The following is a 21,133-nucleotide window of genomic DNA, read 5'->3' on the forward strand; positions in this document are numbered from 1 at the left end:
GCTATTTTCATACTTCCATCTATTATAAACTATATGCACCAAAAAAATTTCAAGACAATTCATACAATAACATTCACATTATTTCTTCTTCTTCTTTAATGCTGCCGAATGGCGTTTGCGACTTCGTTTTGATATTGTTCTCTGTCTAGCGCTGCGTGTAGAATTTGTGCTGTTGTCATGTGAAGCCAGGTGTTGATGTTATCTAGCCATGCCATTTTCGGTCTGCCTGGGCGTTTCTTGCCTTCGATCTTTCCCTCCAGGATGAGTGGTAGTAGGTGATATTTTTGTTGGTTCCTAGTGATGTGACCTAGGTATTTGCATTTCCTGCTGATGATGGTTTTGAGCAGGTCCCTTTCCGTGTGCATGTCCTGCAGGACCTGTGCGTTGGTTATCTTGGCTGTCCACGGAATTTTCAGCATTCTTCGGTAGAGCCACATTTTGAAGGCCTGGAGCTTTTTTATAGTGGCTGATGTTAGAGTCCAGGTTTCTACACCGTAGAGCAGTATTGGCCAGATGTAGCATTTCAATGTGCGTAATTTGAGCATGATGTTCAAGCTTCTGTCGGTGAGGAGGGTTCTCCATTTGGTGAATGCCTGCCTGGCTTGTTCAATTCTGCTTTTGATTTCGGCCTCATGGTTCAGCTGGTCATCAATGAGTACTCCGAGATACTTGAAGCGGTGTATTTGCTCTAATTTTTCGTTGTTTAGTTTGATCGTGATTTTGCTTGCAGTTTGCTTTTGCCTGCTGACCTTCATCACCTTTGTTTTCTTTTTGTTGATTCGTAGCCCCCATGCTTGGCTTTCTATGTCCACTTCATTCAAGATGGTCTGTAAATCTTGTTCTGAATCCGCTATTAGTGCTGTGTCATCGGCATATCTTAAGTTATTGATGTAGTGTCCGTTAACTTTTATGCCGATGTTCTTGTCAGCCAGTGTTTGGTCGAAGATCATTTCCGAATAGATGTTAAAAAGAATGGGAGATAATGGACAGCCTTGCCGGACACCTTTTTTTTATTGGAATTGGGTCTGTCAGGTCGTTGTCATAGCGAAGCCGGGCTGTTTGATTCCAGTAGAGAGTTGTAATAAAGTTGATATCATTGTTTTCAAGCCCAAGTTTTCTCAGTCGGTCAATTAGGCGGTCGTGATCTACTGAATCGAAGGCTTTCTCGTAGTCAATAAAACATATATACACGTCTTTTTGATGTTCATAGCACCTTTGTAGCAATATTTGTAAACAGAAAATTGCTTCTCTGGTGCCTAGTCCCCTGCAGAATCCGAACTGTGTGTTTCCTAGTGCACTTTCGCACTTACATCTTATCCTTTGCTGAATCACCTTGAGGAAGACTTTTAGCACCTGGTTCATTAGACTGATCAGCCTGAAGTCTTCGCATTTCTGGCTGGTAGCCTTTTTTGGTAGGGCCACAAAGATGGATTGGAGCCATTCGGATGGAATGTCGTTGTTGTTGTAGATTCGATTGAACCATTTCGTTAGTTGTTGGATGTTGCTGTAGTCTAGTTGTTTCAGCAGTTCCACATGAATCTGATCAGGTCCACAGGCCTTGCCTGGCTTTGTTATTCGGATGGCATGTTCCACTTCAGATGTTAATATGTGGAGATTGTCTTCCTGTGTTTGTTGTTGCGTTTCTGCCGGTTTTCTGTTGGTGCCGAACAGATTGTATATATAGCTCTTCCAGGTGTCGAGTTTGGCTTGTTTGCTTAGTATAGGTTGATTGTTGTCCGTATATAAACTTGGGATAGGAGCTGGTTTGTAGATGTTTCCAGCTTCTTTAAGCTTCTTGTGCAGGTTATAGTTGTCATTTTTCTTGATTAGGTCTTCGATTTCTGCACACTGATCTTCCATCCATTTTTCCTTCACCTTCCGGATTTCCTGTTTGATCTTTTGTTGTATTTCTTTGTATTTTTCCCGGTTGCTGTTGCTTTTGAATATTCTCCGTTCATCCATTAGGTCTAGTATGTGCTGGGTCATCCACCGTTGTTTCTTTTTCGACGCCTGATGTCCTAGCAGGGTTTCTGCTGTTTCATTGATGCACTGTTTGAGTGAACGCCCGAATGCTTGCACGTCTGTTGTTACTGCTTCGATCGATCGGATTGTAGTGTTGAGATGAAGCTGTACTTGTCGCCTGTTGGCGTTGTTCTTCAGTTTCTCCAGGTCGATTCTTTTTGTTGTGCTTGTGCGTTTGACTGCTCGTAATTTGAGACGTAGTGTTGCTATTACTGGGTTATGGTCTGATGATATGTCAGCTCCGGGGTAAGTTTTTGCCTTGAGGACACTTGACTTATATCTGATGTTGATTAAGATGTAGTCAATTTGGTTCCTGACGATATTGTTGTCAGAGTCTTGTGGTGAGGTCCAGGTGTATAGTCGTCGAGGTGGTAGTTTGAACCAAGTGTTGGCAATGCTAAATTTTTCTTCTTGGCAGAACTGGACGAGTCTGTCGCCTCGTTCATTCCGTGTCCCCAAGCCATGTTCTCCGACTATGTTTTGTAGCTTTCCTTGACCGATTTTGGCATTAAAGTCACCGAGGATGACCGTCATGTCGTGATTCTTCAGCGACTTTAAAGTGTTGCTTAGCTTGTCGTAGAACAATTCAATTTCTTGATCGTCTTTGTCCGCTGTTGGTGCGTAGACCTGGAGCACATTCAGGTTGATCTTGTTGCCTGCTAGCTGTAGTAGTGCGATTCGTTCCGATATTGGGGTGAAACTGGTGACTTTGTTGGCCAGTTGTTTGTGGACAACGAAAGCGACGCCGTACGTCTGCTTGGTGTTCTCTTCTCCTCCGGAACAGAAGACGTGGTGGTCGTTTGATATAAACTTCTTTGTTCCAGGCCATTTGGTTTCACTTAGCCCAAGTATGTTGATGTTAATGCGTTCCATTTCTTGTAAAGCATTGGCTAGTTTTCCTGGTTGTAGTAGGCTTCTAACGTTCCATGTAGCTAGTTTCAGAAAATTCTTCGACGCAAGCTCGGAGATTCTTAGCACCCCTGTCCCATTCAAGGGACGCGAGACTCGGGGCCGTGGTTTATTTTGCTTGCTATCATTGAAGTTTTCAAGGGAAGGATAATCCAAGTAGTTTCCCGTTGCTTTCTTGGATCACAATTTAGTTGAAATGGTCGTGTGTGGACCTTTTGAAACGGGTTTCGTCTGACATCTCCACCGAAACCTTTCCGCCATGGGAGGCCCTTCTGGGAGCATATATCTTTCGGTGCTTTAGTAGTTTAACAAATTAAACTTATTTATTATTATTATTAGCCATATGGTGCAAGGAAGCCTGAGGCTTATGCTGCACCGGTCAAAAAAAATTTTTTTTGAATTACTCAGAGAGAGAGAGAGAGAGAAGTAGAATGATTATATCACCTAGGAACCTGGGTGTGCCAAGCCCATACTCACCTGATGTAAGTCCCTGGGGTTATTTTATGTTGCTTTCAAAAGTAGATCTACATATGTACTTCCCCCAGTCCAAACATGAAAAATGTAAAACATCGATCCACATAATATACTCCTGAAAGGGTTAATAACATAGATTAATTTGGTGATACTTATGTTTATTAGCAGGTTTCACAGACAGATATGCCTAAGGTGTGAACTTTGATTTAATATGATAATTTATGATCCTAAAAATAATATGTTATCCATAATGTCATTATTGCTTTTTTTGTCTTTCATAGTATTCATATTGCATAGTAGTTTCATTGACTAATTTTTCACATCCCATGTTTTAAAGGCTAATAATACGACTCTGAACGATTTCTGACACTTCAGTTTTTCTTATCAACAATACTGTAGGAATTGTACAAGTTAGTTCAAATGCATCATATTAGTACACAGCCAATTCTAGATTAGCAGATTATTTGCAAAAGCGGTATCGTTTAAGTCATATCCCATATTGTGAATACCTTCACGACGAGTTGCCATGACATTGCACTACTTCGAATAAGTAACGCTTCACCTAAAGGAGAAGACTATTGTTACTTATTCTCAGTGGATACCACCACCCAGACGGCACCGTTTCAGGGCTGTTTGGCCCTTCTTCGGTGGGTGGATAGGTACCCAAGTGATGTAATGATGGCAAAACAGTTATGAAGTATAACTCCACAATATGAGGGATGCCTGATGGTGTATAAGATGAATTAAGGCTATAATGCATAAGGGCTTATGCCTCAGACTGCGAGAAATTCAAATGCAAAGTCAATTCACAAACATGATCACAATGACCGGGGCTTATTACACATCGTATAGTGAACGGTACTTTACTATGGTGAGTTCGTCGTAACGTGATTTGATTGTACAGTGAACCAATTGTAAAAGGGGGAGGGCATTGTATTTTTAACTGTTTACGTGAAACTTCAGATAATTGGGGCAGCCGCTTAATCGGGCCAAAATGCACTAGTCCCAATGTGTCCCAAATAACTGGAATCGACTGTATTAGTAATTTGTTGCCTGTGTAAGAATTTCTTTTTATTAATGGCAAAAGATTTCCACCTTTTGTCATTAATAAAAATAGTAAACAAGTGTATATCCCTCCAATTAATGTTTCTTAAGAGTTAAAATGGGACAAACCAAGCCTGTGAAAATTTTAACAATTTCATTATATGCATTAGATACCTGCCTCCATTCCTTAGGCATATGTATGTAATTACTATGTAGACGCCTCTGTAGCCAGGTGGGAAGGAGCAGCAGTGCGTAGCACATGCTTTTTGATTAGACCGGGGTTCGAGCCCGTCACCACCAAATACGGAGGATGCGGAAAGGTCAGGGAATGACCACTGTATATTCCCGGAGCAATATGGCCTTAGTTGCTAATGCTCCTAAAAACCAAATAACAATATGTCTCTTAGCATTAGTTAAAGCATATGATGCAAGAAAGCAAATTTATATACCATCAGCAAAAAAAAAAAAAAAAAAAACACCTTCCCATTTTACCCATCCGGTCACTCCAAATGTTTGTCTAGTTCAGCTTTAAATTTATTTAAGCTATCAACTTCCACAACAGATGGAAGTCTGTTCCAGCAATCAACTAACTGCTGGCTAAAGGCAAACTTCCACACATCTATTCTACAACTGTCTTTCCTCAATTTGAATCTATGCCCCCTCAGGTTCTTAATCTGAACAAGCGGAAGTATCCCATCAGCATTGAGCCTGCTCAAACCATTCAAGGCTTTTTACACCTCAATCAGATCGCCTCACAGGTGCCTAGTCTCCAGATGCTGCAATTTGCAGAATTTAAGCCTCTCTTGGTAAGAGCATCCCTTTGTTCCTCTCACCAATCTTGTTGCCCTTTTCTGTACTTGTTCTAGCAACTCTACATCCTTTCTAAAATGAGGCCTTCCATACCTGTACACAGTACTCAAGGTGTTACCTGATCATTGCCTTAATATGTTTCTATGAAATGTTAGCTTTATTCCAACGTTCCTATACCAATAAAATTATTCAGCTAATAAACTATTAGCTGAGTAATTTTATTTTCGTTTGTTTGTTTGACATCCCTAAGTTTAAGTAAATTACTTTTGTATAAGGTTGACTGAGATTTCATAATTAACATACTCTTTGAAAGATTGCTATGTTCACATTAATTATTAAGAGGAAATTTTTTAACTTTTATTTTGAATAGGCTTCCTGTAGTCATTCTGGGAACAGCAGTACTAGTAACGGTAGTCCTCAAATCCCATCAGCAAAATTACTTTCTTCTGCTCAGCTACAGAGACGGCTAGGTTAGACAGACATTTTATCTAATTGAAAAATTACAAAAAATAATTAAAATCAAAAACATGTATAGATTTTGTATTAAAGTGCATTCTGAAAGCAGAAAAATGCAATTATCAGTTTTATTATCTCAGAAGGAAAGCTTTGAAGCTAGGTCATTCCATGCTTAAGTGGTCAGGAATCAAAAAGAAATGGTGGTTTAACCCTGTAAAGGGTATGTATATAATACAGAATGTAAATTCTGAAAGCAGAAAATTGTAATTATCAGTTTTATTATCTCAGAAGGAAAGCTTTGAAGCTAGGTCATTCCATGCTTAAGTGGTCAGGAATCAAAAAGAAATGGTGGTTTAACCCTGTAAAGGGTATGTATATAATGCAGAATGTTTGTAAATATACTGACAAAGTTATAGAGGTAGTTCTTCATACCAAAATAATTAAAAAAGTTCATATAAATATATTATATTCTGAACAGTTGCAAAGCTATGGCTGTTTGAATTTCAAAAAATGGCTGTGGAGTTTTGAATTGAAAAAAATATTAAAATGTTTATTCATACTAGATATGTCTGCTTATTTTATTATTATTTTGTATGCGTCTGCTTTTTATTTATTATTTTATCATAAGGACAGTTACTTTCAATAATGAGAACAGTGTTCATTAATATATTTTTAGCAGAAATTCCTTAAATCTTCTAAAAACTAAACTTTTCTTTGTAAAAGGACATTTTAAAAAAAAATTTTTTGGGACTTTTCTGATTATTTCTTATGCATTGTAACCATTACTATTTTTCATTTGTGTTTGATAGAGTGAGGTAAGAACATGCCTTGATAAAGCAAGTTTATTAGAGAATTGTTTAATTGCCAATGAAAAAAAATATTTTCACATTTCTGTTCTTTGTAACTGTTAGCTTGCTTCACAGAGTGTGTTATATTACAAAAGAGAGTTCCTTTTCACTCTTCCATTGCCTTTGTTGCTTGCAGTGCTTGTCAAAGAGCATGAGAACTTGACAACAAAATATTCAAGGGGTTTATAAAGTAATGGCAGAAAATATGAAGTAGAGTATGGTACTAAAGAAGTTTAAAAGACTGATTTTGATTATTTTGGTTTAGCTATGAAGAATTTTCAAAGTGATAATGTTGTTCTAAAAACATAAAAGGTCACTTCTGAAGAAAAGAAAATAGTTTAATGGTCCCTTTGCAATTGTATTAAGTGAACTGTGAAGCAAATCAGAGTATTCTTTACCAATACTGCTTGGCCACCCAGACCAAGATGCCATTGGACCATTATTCATCCTACAAAGGATAACTAAAGAAAATATCACAGAATTTTGTTTAAAATGCTCTGATATTTTCCATCCAAATTAAACCAGTCATAGCAAAGGCCTCTGTTTAGAGGCATTTGTTATGACTGAATTAATTTTTGTTAAGGAAGGAAGAGGAAAAGGCAAACTCATTGTTTGTAATGTTTACATTACAAACAATGTAAACTTTAAAAATTAGTGATAAGCCATTTGGTCTAATTTGTAGTTAAAGAATATTAACATCAAAAGTGATGGCCACCATAATTGTAGGTTATAGGTTATTAGAGATTTCAGTCTCTGTTATTGTGTGTGAAAAGATACTAAGACAATATTTAATGAAGCAAAAAAAAAAAAAAAGGAAATATATTTATCCATTTTTTTTTTTTTTTTTTTTTTATCTGAATAGTGATTTGTTTTTGAAAAATGCTCTGTGTTTTCTTTAAAGTAATTTCAGACCTGCATAAGTTTGGAAACTGCACGGTTACATAGGAGCAGGGAAACATTACATAAATACTTGAATTAATGGCTAAGGTAAAGAAAGCCAACATGAGAACCACGGCAAACTTCAGGAAACTGACCGGACAAAATGGTTTCCCGCTTCTGCAGAATCTCCCTTCATTCTCAGTAAACAGATGGTGGTGCGTGCTATTGGTAGTGGCAGTAGAAGTTGATAATGATGTATTGATCAGTTTTTCTCATTATTAAAAGCAGATTATTGGAGTTCGTGAGTGTTTTTTTTTTTTTTTTCGTGGTTGAAATTTACTTATGAGTACACCCTTCAGGTTGCCTCAATCTTAGGGTGTTTATCCCCCCCTTTTCTGCTGTTTTAAAATAGGAAAACGACTTCTACTGCCATTATCGATAACACTCACCATCTCTAGAAGTCATTTTCCTATTTTAAAACAGTGGGAAGGGGGGATAAACACCCTAAGACTGAGGCAATCTGGAGGGTGTTACCAGTAAGTAAATTTCAGCCGCGAAGGCATTACACTCATGAACTCCAATAATCTGCTTTTAATAATGAGAAAAAATTAATCAGTACATCGTTATTGACTTCTGCTGCCACTACTGATAACATGCACCATCTGTTTACCGAGAATGTGGGGAGAAACTGCGGTAGCAGGAAACCAGTTTGTACGGTAAATTATCTGAAGTTTGCTGTGCTTCTCGTGTCGGCTTTTATTAATTTTACATTCACCAAATTAATTTAATTCAAGAATACAGTCATTTGTAAGAAAGTATAAGTTGTAATTGTCCCTTGCAAATGATTGCTGTTCTCTTCCCATTTGTTATATGGTTGTTTTTTTTTCCCTTTTCCTCTCTCTCTCTCTCTCTCTCTCTCTCTCTCTCTCTCCCCCCCCCCCCCCCAGGAGAAGAGTTTCAGCAGTTTAATAATGTGCACTATTTTAGATAAGAGTGTAATTTGAATGTTGCATATTTTCTAAATTTTATTTGACATACAGTGGCCCACACTGTATGTCAAATTCAAATTATTTTAAATTTAAACTCCCATAGTTTCATGAACATTCGAAATGTTTTACTCTTTTGGTACTTAAAACTACCCTTTGTCAGTGTAATTTAGGTACACATTATATATATGATTACATGTAGTGTTCTCTATGATGTTAATGTGTATAAATATTTTGAGGGTCATTTAAAATGTGTCCATTTAAAATATATGAATTATCTTGAAATTTAGTTCAAGATAGTTCATTTCTAAATGATATGAGTCTTAATATATACAATTAATGTTTGTGAACATTGAAGAACAAAAAAGAAAATGATATAGACTTCATAATACCTTATATATGCCTCCTGAGTTAACATTTCTTATGCCTTCCATTTTACACATAAAAGACTAGAGAGCAAATCAGAATGAGATTAGAAAAGTAATTTTTTTATTTCAAAAGCAAGGTGTTATATTTGTTCAATATAACACTTTTATTAATTCTGCCGAGTTGTGTTACACTTCAAGGTTTAAATAATATTTATATTTTCTTTTGATTTTATATAAAAAGGTAGCACTACACAGCTCAAATTTCAAGTTTGTGATGGTGAATTTCTAGAGCTACTTGTTTGCAGTCATATTTTTGAATAGTTAGAGTAGGGGGTAAACAGGTTGTAGAACTTTTATTTTTTTTAATTGCATTTAATGGTTTATTATTATTTTTTTAAATTGTGAATAATGCCCTTGTCATCTTCATTCATTTCTACTGCAGGAATCCATCACTTCAGATTTACTAGCCACTCTCTTTAGGATCCACCAAATCCTGAATAACAAATTCCAGTTATATCTTATTTTCTTTTACCTCAAATAACATTTTGGCATGTATCAATTCCATCCTCTTATCTTTACCTTGAAATAATACCTCATAACATCTAACTCCTCACTCGACTTACTTGCATGGGTCTTGTTAGACAGCAGTCGTTGTTAGTAATCATATATCATTTACCCTCAAGTTTAGAACTGTTCCAAGCAGTGTACCTTTCAGCTTATGTGCTGAAGATATAAAATTATTTGTGACTTTGAAGTACCCTTGGCATACACAGAAGTAGTAAATTAACAACTGGCAACCCAAATCAAAGAGACAAACAAGGAACGATATCAAAACCATCATAAATGGGAAAACAATTCAAAGGGTCTTATCTGGAATGAAGGCCTCATTTTTCAGGAACACTTCTTGCAGTGTAAGAAGAAAACACATACTGCCTTCTGGGACATCTACCAAGAGCTAACGGTTGCCAGGTCTTGATGCTAATAAGCCAGTATATGAAGAGATGTCTTGCAACTATACCACACTATTCTTCTGAAATTAGTCCAGTGCACCCACATAATACCACAACAGTTTCCTTTAAATGGAATACTAGATTCTCTGATGGCTGAACCACAGGACAGTTAATCTATTCACCATTTACAGACCTATCTTACAGACAAACATAAATATGATGTCCTGAAGGTTCATTATTTTTACCAAGAATTCACCCTTGCAAAACTGCTACAGGATAGATTCCACCTCTGTTAAACATCATTGTCTTAGACAAAAATTCAAAGAATGACTAATTAAAATGGTGCTTCCTCCTGGATATGTGATACCTACAAACTCGTCTGTGAAGAGCATGTTTCCAAGGAAATACTCTCCAATATATCAACAGCCTTGGTTATTAAATCCAGATAAATTCTCTGTTGATAAGATGTACAGGCAACAAATGCTTGAAGAAAGATACCTACCTACCTACCAGCATGCCTGTAAGTGCTTTGGTACATAGGTACGTATCTTTCTTACGTATCAGAAAATAAGCCAGAACATCTATTGTTGCCCTAGTCTCTATAAGAGACTAACAGCTTATATTATAAGTATACATTTATTTTTTTCACTGATTAACTCAGAAATAGGTAAATTTATAAAAAGGTCTTGTATCTGCTAGTTTCTATAATGTGGTAGAGAACTGGTGAGGTTAATTTAAATAGTTGAACCTACTCATACTTCTTAATAACAACTCTGTATAAATATTCATTCAATATTAACTCTTAATAGCTCTCAACGTTTCACTATATATATTTAATTTATATATTATATGAATGGCTAGCTGTAAATATCATGCAATAGCATCTTTATGTGGGATATACAGGCAGATTCCAGTATAATGAAATTTGCAGTAACGAAAATTCCAGTGCTGCACCCACACAATACCATGTCAGAATAATGAACAATTTTCTTGTGTTTGAAGTAACTTGAAATACAGTAAGATCTCCATATCCGCGGGGGATACAATCCAAGACCTACTGTGGATGGCTGAAACCACGGATATAAGCAAACACCTGCTGACCCCATATATAACGTGATTTTCTTGTACATACATACGTATAATAAAGTTTAATTAATGAATGAAACACACAGTGAGATATTACCAACATTAAATATGGTAATAATAAAGTACAGCAGACTCTCGACTTACTGGGATTGGATTAACTGGTACACTTCAAGACTCCAAATTAAAAAAAAAAAAAAAAAAAAAAAAAAATCAACCAGAAATCATAAAATTCAAGTAATAACTAGAATAGGTATAAACAGATATTTTGCAAGTCGTAAATAATCAACAAGAATCGGTGTTATAAGTCGTCATTGGGAGATTAGTGTACCTATTATCTTGCAGTCCCCACTGTCTTCACATCTACTGCTCAAAACAAAAAAATAGAGAGACCGAATGTTTAGTTTGATTTAGTGCGTAGCGTCAGTTGTTGTGTTCTGTCGCATCGCAAAAGGAAAAATTTTGTTTCGTTATTTATGGCAGGGATGTCGGAATTTTTTTTTTTTATAGTAATTTTTTTTATTTAGAAATAGCGAAAATGATAGAAAAACACAAGGGTTGTGCTTTCAAATTAAACAAAAACTTGAAATTATTCAAAGGTTTGAAAACGGTACATTCATTAAAACTTTAAAGAACTATTATAATGTTGGTGATCAAACCATATGCGACATTGTAAAAAAATAAAGGGAAACTATTCGATTTAAAATCAACATAATAAAAAATAAAGGGAAGCATCGTATTGGACACGCGAGTAGTACGTGTTAAGTGTTTTCGTTTTTTTCCCGTGGTTAACCGCAGGTAACTGAATCAGCGGATACGGGGGCACAACTGTATATTAAACAGATCTCTTTATAACGAAATCAAAATTTCAATATAACAAATTTTTATTTCCAATAAAAATAAAATTAATTCCATACTTATGCAAAAACAAATTGATTGTATTTATCTTTGCTGTAGATAGGTAGGTTACCTACTTCAACTAAATTTGGCTAGTTTTGGGTTCAATGACATTGCTGAATGATGTTTAGGTGTCACCCAAAGTTTTAGCAAATTCATTATGAAATGAACAAATAATCAATAAGACAGATTTTAGGAAACAAAATTTGAAAGGAAGAAAATTCAACTTCGTTGCCATTTTTTTTGCATTAATCAGAGTTACTCTGATGCAGAATTGTTCAGTCTTCTGTTCTCAAGTGTATTGTATACTGAACCACGTGTAGTTAGAATTATGCAGATTATAAAGTGAGTTAATTTTTTTATTTTGGTGACCATTAAAGTGTACAAAAAAAAACAATGCCAATTCATATTAAAAGAAAAATTATCAATTTTGGCAAAAATAGATTCTTGGAAAAAGAAAAGTGAAATTGCAAAAGAATTTGGCATTGCTTCTTCTACATTGTCTACAATTTTAAAAGATTGCATACAAAATTAAAGAGAGAGCCTTGGGACCTCACAGAAAGATTTGAAGTGCTTTATGTGATGACATTGATAAAGTTGTTTTTTTCTTGTTTACAAAATGTTTGATGAAGAAATGTCCCAATTAGTGGTCCAGTAATACACAAAAAGGCATTAGATTTTGAGAAGCTTTTAGGGCATAATTTTTAAGCAAGTGTTGGATGGCTCAATGGGTTTCAAGAACAATTGGAATAGCTTCCAGTGCAGTCTGTGGAGAAGAGAATGATACACTACAGGATCAATATTGATATTTTTTAATGCTGATGAGATTGGGATGTTCTATCAGTTACCTCCACATCATATATTTACCATTAAGGGAGATCTATGCAGAGGAGAGAACACTGTTTAGCTGTCTTGTTCTGGAACAGAAAAGCTGAAACGATTTATCATTGGAAAATATGCAAATCCACAACGTTTTAAGAATGTTATAACTTACCTGCGATTATTGTGCAACCAAACGTGCTTGTATGACAAGCAATATTTTACAAATAACTAAAAAATTTGTATGCCCAAATGAAAAGACGAAACAAGAAAAATCCTCTTAATTGATAACTGCTCAGCACATAATTTGACATATGTATTAGAACACATTAAAGTTGAATTTTTACCTCCAAATTGTACAACAGTTCTCCAACCTTTGAACTTAGAAATCACGTGGACAAAATGCATTACAGGACTCAAACTTTCAAAATACTATTACTAAAATTAGTTTCCGAGGATAATGAAAAAATAGATGTTAAAGAAGCATTTGCACCATGGTAGTCCATAAAAGGTCAACCATATTGAAGTGTTGGAGGAAGACTTCAGTTATTGTAAATAGTGATCTTGAAATACAAACAACTTAATATAGACGACTGGAATGGAAGTGGGACATGAGATTACAGAAATGTGGAATTCTGTGGTTGCTGCCACAGAAATTTCAAATACATTAATTATGACAATTTATTGACTGCAAGCGAGTTGACAGACCAGGAAATTAATGAAAATGTACAGGTATCTCTGTAATGCCTACATGAGATTTGAGAGTGAAGGTGACAGTGAAAATGTTTTGAGTCACCTGATGAAGAAATTTCACTCTCAGAAGCTTTGAACAGCCTGGAAAAAAATTCATGGATAGTTGTCTTCTACTACTGATGTTCCAAAAATATTTTTCAGCAGTTAAATGGTATCACAAATTTCATTTTTAATGGCACTGCTAAAAATATGAGATAATTGATATAATGGACTTCTTGATCAAACAATAAAATTTTTTAATGATTATTTGCATTTGTATGACTAATTTAAAATAAAATGGATTTATATTTGTTTTCTTTTCTTCCAGTATAATGAAGTAATTTGTTTAATCCCAAGAGTTTCATTTTAATGAAATTTAACCGGTATATTGTTATGTGAGGATGGAATGAAAATTAATGCTTCTTATTGCACATTTGAAGGGATAGAGATAAATCAAGAAGGGGGTAAAAAAAGTGTAATTTTAGATAAAGAAAGTACTTGGACTAGAGAAAGTTGTCTTTAGTTTGATTTATAAATTTACTACATACTCTCCACCTAACTTGATGCTAATAATACATTGATGCATTTCATTCAACACTTAAGTTTCTGTATACTATTTATGTAAAACTTTGGACGAGAGCCCATCCATCCATTTATGGCTACTTTATCATTTTCATTAGGGTCATATTTATTGTCCTTTTTCAGGAACAAAAAAAAAAAAAGAAAATAAAAGTTTCTTGAAGCCACATCTAACAATAGGAAAGATTTAGAAACAGTTGTGTCCTCGTGTGTAGCACACTTAGTAGAATCGCTGCCCTCCCCACATTGGGTAGAAAAGACCTGAGTTTGAGTTCCATCAGTGACATGAGAAATTTTTATGGGCCTTTTTCACAACTTGGCTAAGTTAATCAGTCTCATGTGAGGGTAGCATGGTTTTTTCTCCCAGAAACTTGGATTTTTCTCCAGCAAACAGAAAATCAACCACAGAACACAGTTTACAGACAATACATATAGAGCATTATGGCCTTGGTCGCTGATGCTCCTAAAACCCTAAAACACAAAACTCCTAAAACCTGATGAAATTCTTGCCAATGTTGCAAGAGTCATTGAGCTTGTGCACTGTAGTTTTGAAGCAACGTTGCTGTATTGCCAGGCTTTATTTGCTTTTTTTAGGGTGTAAGAATGTTTGCTGATGCTATTGAGTCAGTGTTAGGTGGGCTGACAAACTGCTAGTTTGAGGGATATCCAGACTAATGACAACTGCAAACAAAGGGGAAATTGATACTTACATTTCTTCTTTTTGGATAATGCAGAAACCTGAAAAAGCAAGGTGTGAGGATTACAAGGCTTTTGGGGTAGGGGTTCTCATGAGAAAAGCAAATCTGTGTGATGTGTTAGGGTTACTTAGAGCAAAAATGGTCATACATACACTTGCTTATACACTAAATGTTGGAGCATAGTAAATAAAGTTAATGAATTTTAAGTATTGACTAAACCATGACGTGAATATTATATGGATATTAAAAACATGGTGCCACTGAGACATAGGGGATGCAAAATTTTAATATGTGAAGTAAAATGTGTACAGAAAAAACATTTGATAGTATGAACCAGAGCTATAATGCTCAATACGTTCTACTCTGATATCAATATTTGTAAAAGAATAACCTAGTATAACCTATAACGTATCGATACACACAATTATGGGCGATTTTTTGACTACCTTGGTGCAAAATTACATTAGATTAACACTAAGATACTCAGCCCAAAGTTACCATATTTCTTTTCTAAAGTATTGCCTTCAAAACAACATCATTCCAAAGTTTGCTAGGGTCAGTTTAAATCATAAAATTTTGGGCTTTAAGCAACTAGCACTTGCCACATTGTGTAATATAGTTAAGCTTGCCTTAAGATCTCGGTATTCTAATAAAAAAAAATACCTTTCCCAAGTTAGGAAACTTTGCGACAAATTAAAAAATTATCTGCATCCTAACGATTGGTTTGTATTGAAGACCTCCAGAGATATGCGTCGTGAAGCACAGCCCTCAGAAATAAAAAAATAGACACACGTTAACAAATTTAATACATTATCGAGAAGGTCAAGACACGTTCATACAAGGTCTAACACATTGTTGCGAGCTTGCGACCAAATGCATATGTTGCGTGATGACCCCCCTCCACATACGCAGAATACTTCAGCTAGTTCGCGAACACCCCCTTGCCCAACATTCAACGAACTGACATATCAACAGGTTACAAATCTTTCCTCGTATACGCTATCGCAGGACCATATTTCACTTTTATCCAAAGGATTAAATTACAGTTTACCACTTCGAAAACTACCTAAAAAGCAGTGCCTAATTGATATTGAATTTGGACTTCGTAATGTTCCACAAAAAGATTTATTTATTCAATAAATTAACCAGGTGGTGAAAAGCATAAAAGAAACGCAACTTTCTAAATTGAATACACATGACAGTTCAGCTTTGGGAAAATAAAAGACATTATTATTCAGAGAGCTGATAAAGGAGATACAGTGGTGATACTCAATAAACCCGATTACAGGTGACCCCCGGTTAACGCTGATAATTCGTTCCGGAAAAACAGAGCGCTAAGTGAATCTGCGCTAACCAAGCTTCGCATTCCCATAAAGTAACATATGTATTTGTAAGTTGCGGTCGGTGCCTCTTTTGGTAGTAAAAAGATGCACAAATGTCGGTCAAAATATTTAATATTCAAATATTTGTTCATATAAAATATTCTGCATTACATACGTATATAATTATGTGGTAGCTACTTACGTATCAAAATTAAACTTAAAATTCCAATTAAAATCATGAATTTAATTTATCTGCAATTTTAATTGATGAATTTAATCATGAAAAATGTGTTGATTTTGGTTTGAACTTTGGCCCTCTTCTAAATAAACTAAAAGGGGTATTAATTTTAAATCCCCCGCAGCGTTACCACCCAACAATAAAGTCACCCGATCCTTCGCCGCTTTGAAACCTGGCATGTTTTTTCCTTCTTTCAATATGAAACTTCTTTTAGGCATTTGTTTCCACAAAAGTCCATCTATGTTATAAACTTGTTGAGAAGTATAACACACAATACCCCTCTTCAATAATTTTAACAAGTTCTTTTTTGAAAGTTTCAGCTCCTTGATCTGCACTTGCTGCTTCTCTCTAGATTTTAAATCTATTCAACCAGCCGTTACCAGTTTGAATGGTTCCACATTTTTTTTTTCTTTAGGTGAATTTTCTTCATATCATCATATTGGCTAATCTCTCTCTTTTTTAATATAATATTTAACTAAACTGAATTCTGCATTGGATATTATCTTCAATAAAATTAGTTAAAGTCTTTCCATTTCAATCCTAATAACCGGCCTAGCCCTAGTTGCTTGCATTGGAACAGCTATCTTTCCCGCTGCTAAAGTTAATTCTTTATCTTTTTATAATTGTTCTTACAGTTAAATTTGCAAGTCCTAAATTATGGCACACATCCACTTGTCTTGGACCGGAATCGATTCGCTTCAAAACGTCTAATTTAATTTTCAGTCTTTTTCTTAAATTTATAGTCTTCGTACTGCACCCAGATGTTGCTTTTTCATTCTTATCGGCCATTATTAACTCTTCGAAAATGTAACTGCATTGGTTGCATTAATTAAGATACAATTTTCAAGTAAACTGTCCGTTACGCACGATGTCTAATACTGTACAGTGTGATGACTAGACTTCGGATAAATGCATATAACGCAAATATTACAAGCAATATACTTGATCATTTTTTAAAATGTTGATCTCGGAATACGTAACAAGTCACGGTACTACAATTAAATTAGTGTGCGAGAAAATTTCAGTGAGCGTGGGAAACGTTTTAATGCTGTTTTGCTATTCATTTTCAAGCTATCGACTCCATCAAATGAAACGATTTCGTTAAATATGCCAAAAATGCAATCTGTAAAAGAACGTTATAGTGATCTGTGACAGCCTTATAGTCAGATATGGGTTATAATATAAACACAGTGTTATAGCGAATCAGTGTAAAGCGAACTGCGTTATAACGGGGGCCTGCTGTATATTAATAAGTTAGTCATTTGTATCAGATACCTCCACTTATCTTGAAGTAGACCCGGCACTATTTGCCAATTTGGTCAATCAATACAATAAAACGTTAACTGAGTATCAAAAAATCAACTACATTGCTCAGTTAAAGGAATTGAAGGCCAGAACATACAATATTCCTGCACTTTTCGGTCAGGTAAAATTACATAAGACCGGATTTTTCCTATTCGGCCTATTGTTTTCTACAGAAACTCGGCATTTTCATCTTTGGCCACCCATGTATATAGCATTATAAAACCCTTTAGACAGGTGATACAATTTGGGATTAAGAATTACAATACACTATTTAAGGACTGTAGACTTGGCAGTAATGATAATTTATTCTCACTAGATGTTACCTCGTTATATACGAATGTAAATGTTGAATACACATTATATATTCTTTGGGATATGTTAAATAATAACTCGATGCCGATTAATTATACGAAGCTTCCTATTAAGGAAATTTTTCGCTTAAGAAAAATTTCCTTAATAGGAACCTTTCAAGACAAAGGATACAAACAAATTTTTCGTTTTCCAATGAGATTAAGCCTGAGTGGCCTAATATCGGAGACCTGTCTCTCAACGATTGAACATATACATTTGACACCTTTTCTACCCCGTATTACATACTATTGGAGGTATTTAGACGATGTTCTAGTCATTACCGATAGTAGCACTATCCAAGAAATTTTACATTCATTCAATAATATTCATTCTAGACTCAAATTTACATTGGAGAGGGAGAATATGGATACTAAGTCATTAAATTTTCTAAATTTCACACTTACTCGGGATGCAAATGAAATCCAATTTAACATCTATCATAAACTTACAAACACCGGTATGCTTTTACATTATAACAGCTATCACCCATTAACCTACAAAAGATCGATTATCTTTAATCAATTTCTCAATGCTTATAAATATTCAACGACGGAATCTGCTTTGGGCTCAGAAATATGAATATTAACCAGCAGATTCTTAAACAGGGGTTACCCACTTGCTACAATAGACAGAATTAGGGTACAAGCTAAGGATAGAATACAAAAAAATACACCAACCAACAATAGTAATATCAAAAAATACTTTATTTCTGTCCCATACATTGAACAGCGGCACAAACAACTTAGCAGATTCTTTAAAGATACCGAATTTAAAATTGTAGCCAGGCCAATACAGAAATTACACACTATACCGAACAATGGCTCAGTCCTTTCCTCGTTCGCAACACAAATAAATGACCTAGTATACAGCATTTCATGTGGTGATTGCGACTCGTCTTATCAGGTTCTACACGGTTTCCTCTGAATTTTCGTGTTAATCAACACGTGGCCTCAGTTCGTGCTTCTCGTTTAGCAGCATCAGAATTAGCCTTTCATGCTGTTAATGAAAAACATACTTTATTTAATGAGGCCAAAATACTTAGTGTCCAATGTAATTATACAAGACTATTAATTGCAGAAACCGTCGAAATTAAATTGCATGAGAATTCTATTAATGTTCTCCAGCCATATCTAATCTCCGACTCGTGGTCCTTTACACGCATGCGCGAAGACAAATAATCCCTATTTAAAGTTCCATGCTCCCCCTATTCGGTAATTCTCATTCCTGTGATCATGACATATGGTTGAAAAGCATTATCAGTTTCGGGAAGGAAAATCGTTTTGCAATTTTTGTTAAATTAATTTTTTACTTAATTTTAATTGGTTAAATTGATTTTTAATTGTTAATTATTTCTTACTGTAATGTAAGATTTTTGATTTTTTAATTGTTTTCATTTTAATTTCTGGAGTATCATACAGAAGTGTTCTACGTATCATATTGAGGTAAATGTGTCTTATTCTTTTACAGAAAAGACATGCATGCATGTATATATGCATTTCTATGAAAGCAGTTCTGTGCGATCACCCTACAGTCTACTAATGTCATCTGTGTCATAGAATCTTTGCAAAGCCAGCCATGTGTTATACAGGCTTGAGTGTTTAGTGTTGTGTTGTATATAATATTCTGGCTGGTTTTCCTGTCACTTGTCATGAGGAGGGAGGCCATCGTACTCTGCTCTCTGGGCCCCCGAAGAGTTCTACAGGCTGAGCTCTAATAAAAATAAATGAAAAAATAACAATAAAAATAATAAAATAAATTAAATAATAGTAAATAAAAATAACAAAAATTTAAATTTAAAAAAGCAAAAAATGTATGAGAGGAATGTGGGTTGATAAGAGGAGAGGAGATAGTTATAGTTAGGATTAGATTAGGTTTGAGACATAAGGCAAATCCTGGAAGGGGATGGGCTTGGCATGGAACTAAAATCGTGCGCTGAATGCTATTCTATAGCTCAAGCTGTATGACTGCGCACATGCTTCCCCATTGACCCATGCCAAATTTTAGTATTAGGCTGCACTCTACCTGGCCTGGTTGGATCTAACTGGTCTTGATCTCTGTGCTCAAGATGCTAAATGTTATATTCCCAGTCTGTTTTCTTTTATCTTGCCTTTGTCTCTTCTAAGTATTGCATTAGAAAAAAAAGCTACTTTTGGTGAGGGCTTCTGGTTTGTCCTTACAGTTGCTTTTGTTTAGCTGTGTTTAATAGCTGCTCCTAATATCAAGTTTTGTTCAGCAAGTTCACTCCTACATGCATTCATTCTCCATTCCTCGTGTGCGTGTATGCTTGTATTTGTGTGCAAGCACACACTTTACAGGTAACCTTTTCATGAGGTTAGTGCATTAATTGGGGAGGGAATTATATGCATGTGTATATATACCCATACACAAGGCATTAGGAACACTTTTACTAATTTTTAATTAGGTTTACACTATTTGTTGTCTGTACCTCTTTTGGCATGTTTGGGCTAAAATTTTTGAATTTGATCTTAAAATTAGACTTAAGTATTACTGTTTAGATTTTATGATTCCTAAATTAAAATTTTGCCTGATTAACTGTTTTTCATCATAGTAGAAAAGTGGTTCCCTATATTCAATTTAAAATAAAATTTTTTTTTTTAGTTTAAAAACATCATTGCTGTATTCCAAAAATGAATGCCACCCAATTTTATTTTAAACAAAAATAAAAACAAATCCAATGGTTTTAGTGTGAGGATACAGAACTGTGCTTGTCAGATGTTTACAGCTAAATGCTCATGCTGAAGGGCAAATGTTGTACAGCAGTTGTTTGTTTTTAAATGAAATTGGTTTACATTCATTTCAGAAGTATACAGAGATGATGTTTTTTAGACTAAACAGATGACAGGAACAACTCTTACATTGAGAAAAAAGCAGTTTTTGTAAAATTAAAATGGTAATTCATATTTTTAAAATCAAATTTAAAAAAATTTGGCAGAAATATGCCATAAAAGGTCTAGATAACAAATAGCCCAAAACTGAAAATAAGCAAGGTAGACCATGGTACGTTTTAATTGAAACTGTGTGTGTGTGTGTGTGCACGCAAGCCAATGCCTTTCCACTGTGCAGTCAATCTTTCTAGGTTGGGAAAGAGTTGAAGATACTAATTTTAATGATGGTTAGTGTTATTAGCATTGTATGAAGACTGAAATGTCAGTGCTACACCCTACAGAAGGGTGTCAACTGGATTTGAATTAGTATTGACAAATGAATGATGCAAGAAAACAAGATTATACATTATCAGCCCAAAAAAAAAAAAACTTCCTGCAGCACCAGATGGAAGTTTGCTGAAACACCAACTACACTCTGGCTGAAATCAAATTTCTGCATATCAGTTCTGCAACCAAT

General features: G+C 35.0%; 1 protein-coding gene across 1 annotated transcript in view; it reads left to right on the plus strand.

Moving 5' to 3' along the window:
- LOC150089256 (protein FAM219A) overlaps positions 1–21,133 on the plus strand; it is a 140,961-nt gene that overhangs the window by 22,266 nt on the left and 97,562 nt on the right. The window contains exon 2 of the mRNA XM_090389923.1: positions 5,630–5,729. Within this exon, the coding sequence (XP_090246049.1) occupies positions 5,630–5,729 (100 nt within the window). The remainder of the gene's footprint in view (positions 1–5,629; positions 5,730–21,133) is intronic.

The sequence above is a fragment of the Mastigoproctus giganteus genome, chromosome 2 (genome assembly GCF_048544385.1).
Source record: "Mastigoproctus giganteus isolate SK-2022 chromosome 2, ASM4854438v1, whole genome shotgun sequence".
Lineage (NCBI taxonomy): Eukaryota > Metazoa > Arthropoda > Arachnida > Uropygi > Thelyphonidae > Mastigoproctus > Mastigoproctus giganteus.